Source organism: Morus notabilis, unplaced genomic scaffold (genome assembly GCF_000414095.1).
Source record: "Morus notabilis unplaced genomic scaffold, ASM41409v2 Scaffold906, whole genome shotgun sequence".
Lineage (NCBI taxonomy): Eukaryota > Viridiplantae > Streptophyta > Magnoliopsida > Rosales > Moraceae > Morus > Morus notabilis.
In genome coordinates, this window is record NW_010358059.1 from 136,049 (window position 1) to 143,480 (window position 7,432).

General features: G+C 32.5%; 1 protein-coding gene across 1 annotated transcript; it reads right to left on the reverse strand.

Moving 5' to 3' along the window:
- Window positions 1-1,162: 1,162 nt before the first annotated feature.
- LOC21391410 (ATP synthase subunit delta', mitochondrial) lies at window positions 1,163-5,324 on the reverse strand. Its single transcript, XM_010091473.2, has 2 exons — window positions 4,890-5,324; window positions 1,163-1,770 (listed from the first exon to the last, which is right to left on the reverse strand). The coding sequence occupies exons 1-2, from the start codon at window positions 5,151-5,153 to the stop codon at window positions 1,426-1,428; spliced, it is 609 nt and encodes a 202-aa protein (XP_010089775.1). The 5' UTR covers window positions 5,154-5,324; the 3' UTR covers window positions 1,163-1,425.
- Between the last annotated feature and the right edge of the window lie 2,108 nt (window positions 5,325-7,432).

Below are 7,432 nucleotides of genomic sequence, written 5' to 3' on the forward strand. Positions count from 1 at the left end.
ACTCTATATTATTTCCCCCCTAAAGAGACTCTCTTATATATATATATATATATATATATATATATATATATGTGTATGTATTGAGTATAGTTGTTTTTCTAATCATCAAAGCGGTCACTTTCTCGGCGATATATATAGGTGGTAAATCTCAAACTTATTAAATTTAGTCATGACGTAAAACTGCTAAATCCATGATAAACTTAACTATAGGGTAAAGTTGATAAATACTAAATTTATTGAATTTGGTCATATATAAAACCGAAAATAGCAGCCATATCAAATCCAGTAGTCAAAAATCCATCATTTGACATCTTCCAACTCTATTTATTTATCTATCTATCTATCTATCTATTTTACTTGCTTATTTATTTGCTGAATCCACTTCGTTTAGTTATAAAACACCATTCCTTTTCCCCACGGTAAACTGAAACCTACCAGTAATGTTGTTGTTTCAGATGATAAAAATGTCAAACAAAACTTAAAAAGATAAAATGAAAGGGGAAAACAAATCAGAAACACCGCTAAAGATAGTACTTTGTTCAAAAATAAATAATTGTCATTCAATTAATAAAAATAAAATAAAATACTACAATAACACTCAATTATTTAGAATGAAATAACTGTGTACTTTTTCCTAAAACAATTACCTTTTGAAAAGAGTTTCGTGGTATTTTGATCAAATTTCGCTAAGCCAATCGTTAATTCTAATACAATTGTAATTCCTTGACGTTCAAATGTGCACCGCTAGAGTAGAGGTAACATCTTCCGGTGCGCTTTACAGTTACAAAGCACAACTGGCTAAAAGGAGAATTTCTGGTGAGATACCAAACAAAAATCTACCGAAACTGGTATATGCTTGCGCCTTCAAATCTTTAATAAATTTCCCAAAATCCTTTTTATTTATTTATATATATATATATATATATTTTTTTTTTTGTTGACATTCTTATACAGTCCCGAGTACCAAAGCAGTGGGGAAGAAAGTTAAGGTCAAGGGCATGGACATAGTGTTGATTCAGTCCATTAAGCCTTTCTTTCTTTCATTGGTCTGAATCAAAATATTTTGGTTCAAACTTTTATTAAAAACGTTTTCTCACAAAAAGTTTAAACAAATTTGAATTTCTATTCAAACTTATGGACCAAATAGGCTATAAAACGGGTAAAATGGAAATCCGCAAGTCAAGCAAAATAAGTACATTTTCTTCTTCAAGTGTTTGCTCAGCTCTCTCCGAAAGCATGATATCGAATCGAGATTATTAAAGATCAATTCCACATTCAGCACCGAAACAAATACTGAAAGATTCAACATATTTGGCTCCAGTAGACAAAATGATGCCTCAAATGAAACACAGCCATAAAGATGCAACAAGTGAGAATTTGACTAAATCAACAAAAGTGCAAACCGGCAAAGACTAGTATCACTAACTAGCCTGTTAGGGCAGAGTTGAGCGCACTATGCATATCGACTCCAATTTGGGCTTCGGCTTTCTCCAAGTCAGTTGTGGCCGAGCTCAACTTCTGGGTGAATTCTGCGAGCCCCTTCTGGACCTGGTTGGGATCGATTCGGTCGAGCGGAACGGCCTCCACTGCGATTATGTCGGTGAACGAATTTGCATGGATGAATGCGAAACCACTGCTGACAAAGTATTTTGTCACGTCATTTCCTTCATGAACCGACAAGACCCCAGGTTTGAGCTCCGCAATTGTCGATACATGTCCAGGAAGAACACCCATCTGGCCAGTTGTTGCTGGAATTATAACCATATCCACCTGTTGAGTGACACATAATTCATGGAAAGTGAGACATGATAGCACAAAATAATCGTAATTAACATAACTCTTCCAGTCTCCGACGTTCTCAAATCTGTCGACAAAAGGCATTCTAATTCCATATAGAAAAATTATCTGTGCTCTGCACTTGTCTCTATTTATGCATATATGACATAGAATTGCACTGGTGAATGTGTGTACAGATATTACAACCATAAAATCCCACGACATTTCAGTAATAAACTAACACTATGACCCTCAAATATGTGAACGAATGTGTATCTATACCGAATCAAAGCGGTACAGCACACAGGAGCCTGAATTCTAGACCTCCCAACTAGATGCTCAGTCACTTTATCCATAGATTGATTTTTTTTTTCCTTTTCCTTTCCTTTCCTTTCATTTTCTAAGACAATTTAACATTAGATATTTGTATGGTGCATCATTCAAATATGAAACAAAGGGTGCATTCTTTATTGTGAACATTTCAACAACATATCTGTTTCCAATGAGATGCTTAAGGTATGGTGCTTACTCTGTTGGTTCTTATGTCCATAAAATCCAAATACAATATCATTGCCACGTAGATTATAAATTCTTCCCTTTTCGTCGGTTTCTAAATATATGAAAAGTGAAGAAAACATAAAATTAACTGAAGTCACAAATGATCGAATATCTTTTACTTGTTTAAGTTATCAGGTAGTCAAAATTTTCCATTTTTCCACAACGTATTTTGTAAACAAATCAAAGCTGACAGCCATACATCAAATAGAAGAATACCCCAAAGTCTACACTTTGGAATGCTCCAGCCTCTAAACATCTAAGAGAAACAATTATTTTCAAATCAACCTGCGAGCTGTATACGCAGGCAGTAGAAGAGCAAACAGGTTCCTTTATTACTTGGTAAAATAAAGCCTAATATTTTGTAATGAAAAAGTTCAGTGCTTATTTATTGATGTCATTCAAACACTTGGTTTTGCAATTAAAATATGCAGTCACAAAGTTCAGCAGCTTTCTTTGCATATGTAGTACACACTTGGAATCATTTGCACAATGCACGAGTTAGAATCAGTTGGCAGAAATTAAGGGAATAGGTCAATTAGTTGTAAAAGATGTATTTTATCTTAAAGTAGAAACCTTCTTTTCATATAAATTAGGGAAACCAGTAAGAAAAACAAATGCTTACAAGTAAACACAAATATAGGAAGGAAGAAAATATTTCCACCAAAGCACTAAGCCAAGTCTGGCCAATGTAGCGTGGCAATGTCACATCTTGAACGAATAGAAGCTACAGCCTACAAATAGTCATGCAAAGACACAAATGCATATCTTTTTATATATCTACACGTGCTTAAAGTAAAGTTGGTTTAGAATACAAACAATTTAAAAGTATACACAATTTTCGTGGCATATTAACCCATGTATATGTAGTCAGCAAATTGGCAGTTACCAACACATTTATATGCCGCAAGTGTAGCTGTGTTAATATCAGGATCCAATTCTAAGTTGAAGTGCCATTTATAATTAGGTGGTGAACCAAGTCTTAAGGTTAAAGTTAAATAATAGGTTACAATTTCAAGCTACAGCTATCGCGTTCACCATGTTTAAAACCTGATAATCTTAGAGGTTAAAAATACCAACATAAATATTCAACTATGTATTTTAATGGTACAACAAATAGTTTTTTCAAAAGTCATTAAATGACGTTGGGGCAAAGTCTCGGACACCATGGTAGACTAAGAGTAAAATGCAAAAATAACTTCCGTTGCCAAATACATAGGTGGAGTGAAATACAAATCAAGGGGAAAAAAAAAAGATGGGGCACAGAAGATCCCACAAAAATAAAATCTAGGACAAGATAACAGAAATAGACATAGGAGTAGATGATTAAAAGGACAGTTCCTAACATGATGAGGAAACAACAGAAAAGAGATATACAAGAGGACAACATAAACACATTCGGACAATAAAATTGCATTCCATTTAGCTTACTTCCCACAAAAAGTTTCTCAGCTCTTTGAAGTTTGTGTTGATCAGAAATGAAAAATCAGAGGAAAACAAAACGTAATACAACAAGAAAATTTCACTTGATTGCTCTAAAAGGATCATTGAAAAGATTAGGAATGAATTTGGAATTTTTGGAAGATAAGGTTTTGTAAATATTTGACCTAACGTTAACTGAACATTGTACACATGTTCTCTACCAAGACTAGAAAAAGAAACAATGAACAACAAAATGACATATCCCGTTTTTTTTCTAAAACTCGGCCCTCGATGAGAAACCTAAGAAACTACTTAAAAGTCTTCCAAAATCCACGGACATTTAAATATAAAAGGTAGAACCATTTGTTGTCCTCAAACGATATTCATACTGATTTAGCTGTACTGTGTCAATGCAAATTAACTTAAAGCTGCATTTTCAGATAGAAATAAATCCCGAGCATGAAACCACAATGATCCCAATTCTATTCTTTTCACCTGATCAGTTTTCTATTACATCAAGAAATCAGAAATGAAATAAAAATGAGCAATTTAAACCATATAAACTCAATCAAATAAACCACACTATAAGAATCCACACTACCTAATCAGTAGAAAACCTACAAAAATTCGCAAATTACTTTTATCTAGTAATACAAATAAATTCAAAGCCGCATTTTCGTAAAGCAACTAACACACCACTGATGTTACAGAAAAAATTTGCAACAGAATCGAAATCCATAACTCAAAAAGGCATAAACCCTAAATCAAATAAACCAAACCCAAAACAGATCACATACATTCCTGATTAAACGACACTAAAATAAATCCAAAACAAACAGAAACCCAATTCACATCAACACAAAGAAATCCCAGAAATGGGTTTAACCACAAGAACAGAAAGAGAGCACCAAACGACACAAATTCTCAATTAAAATAAAACAAACCGGACAATTTTTTTTTTCACATTGAATGCGACTACCAAAAGAATCAGCACCAAACCCACAACACATTCACATTCACATTTAAGAGAGAGAGAGAGAGAGAGAGAGATCCGAAATCATCAGCAACCCAATTGATCTGACACGAAAAGAAATAAAACCCAGAAGAGAGAAAAGAGAGGGTTAAAAGAAAATTACCTCTTTAGCGGAAAGCTCGGAGGCATAAGGAAGGACGAAATTTACGGTGAGCTTGGAAGGGACTGAAGAGGGAATGGGAGGCCGAGGCTGCATGAAGGAGAGGGGGGTTTTGGGGGGTTCGATATTAGGGATCACCTTCTTCCACGCCTCCGCGAAGGCCGAGTCGCCGGTCTGAGCCGCCGGGACATCGGTCGAGAAGGGACGAGCCCTGCCTGAGAAGGCGGTGGCTCGGCCAAGGAGAGAGGTGGTGGCTCGGCGGAACATGGTGGGGGATGGGTTCAGGGGGTCGCTCGGCTCTCGCAAGGTCGGAGTCGGAGGAGTTAGAGAGAGAAAGAGAAAGAGAAAGAAAGAGAGAGAGGGAGAGCGAAAGAGAGAGATAGAAACACACACAAGTGAAGAGGGTTTGTATGGTTTTGGGTTGGCATCAAGTACTTCGGAAGAGTCGGGCCTAATTAATTAGTTGGTCGCCCATTTCTGCGCATAATTTTTACAAATACCTCTTAAAATAATATTATTAAGAATTTTTTGATCTTAATATTAACCTATTAAATTTTATTCTTTTAAATTAAGTAATTTAACATATTATTATTAATAATTTAACATATATCACTGACGGATCTTCAATTGCCGGTGACAGCAGACATAATTTAATAAATTATTATATAAAATTTAATAATTTATTATATATAATTTAATAATTTATTATTAAAGGAATAACTTATCACAATAAAATAGTAGAACTCCAAGATAATGTGTTTGAGGGTTGGTTTTTGTAATTTTACTTTGGGCTTTCTTAGGTATAGTCCTTTAAAGTTCAATTTTCAATTTCGGCACATCATATATATTCGAGATGAGAGTATCTCTAATTGATGTGTTACTTACAAATTTAACATTTAAAATTAAGAAACTCTTTAAATATAATATTATTTATTGTGTTAAATTTGTTATATATTATATTTTACAAAAAATTTCTTATTTAATATAACATATGAGAAATTTAACATTTAATTATTATTTGTTTATATATTTACTTTTATCATTTAATCATTATAATTTTTACATGTTTAAATTATTTTAAAATTAGAAGTTTACTTTTATATATTTTAAAACTTAATCAGTAAAAACTATCTTTAACATTTGACTACTTAAAACATGAGGAATTTTGTACTTTAGATGATGGGAAGCTTCTGGAGTTGGACTTTGAACTTTTTGAGCTACCAAATGTAAAGGAAACGGATTTTTGTTTTGATTTTTTCAGGGGTTTTTGTTCTATCTATCACCCATTTTTCAATGATTCAATTAATTAGAACTCCCCTTGCATCAAAAATTAATTTTAAAACAACCCTCCAAATGTGATCAAATAGAACCAAACGAGCATGAAAACTGTGTGTTGCTGTGTGTTGGGTATATAATGTTATATCACATAAAAAATTTGATATTATTACAAACATAATAACAAATATATACACATGTAGTATTAGAATCTAAAATATATTTATATATACATATAGAGATATATACATTATAAAACGGATTTGATATTATTACAAACATATTAACAAATATATGCACATGCAGTATTAGAATCCAAAATATACTTATATATACATGTTGGGAAAACTAATACTAACAATTGCGGAATAAAACTTTCCTTCTTTGTGTGCTAAAATATGATCTCAAACAAAATGCCAACAAAGGTAAACAATCAATGCACCAATTAATCAAAATGATCAACCACAAATGAAACACCGATTTTTAGCGTGAAAAATCTCTCAAATTGAGAGTAAAAACTACGAGACCTTTTGGCCACTTAAATTTCTTCCACTATATTAACAATGAGATTACAAAGTTTCTCTCTAGAATCAAACTAGAGGCTCCCAACAATAATATCGTTAAGAAACACTATTCTTGGTTAACCAACAATATAGACATCATCATCAAAGATGGATAATAACAATGACACCAAAGAAAAGCTTAGGTCTCACCAAATTATTATTGGGAATGGTGTCCTAGAAGCATAAGATATAATAGGATATTTATTATTTATTTAATAAAAGAGTTTATTCATCATTTTATGTGTATATATTTGTGAATATTTTATGAATATCAATGAAAATTCTGTGATTATTTATGTAATCTTAAACATTGTATATAAGTGTTATATACGAGAGGATAATGTTTAAGGATAATAATCAAAAAGTAATGTTCATAATGAATTTAATTAAAATTTAGAATATTTAATTAAAACATTATTAATACATGTCATTCCTATTTAGAATGGAACGGTGTTATCCGCACTGTTAATATTATGAGATATTAAATGAGTGTATTTCGCATAATGAGATTATGTGGAACAAGGACACAGACACAATATGAATTTCTAATAATTTCCGTTAAGTATAAAAATTCTAATTGAGTCTACTGATGGTCATATATAGAATGATCTTAATCATGAGTTCTTAACAGACTCTTATTTATGAATTTGTGTCTTTTGATTTACTCGGTACGGATTCTGAGATCCTGAATCCTATTCCTTGTATTTT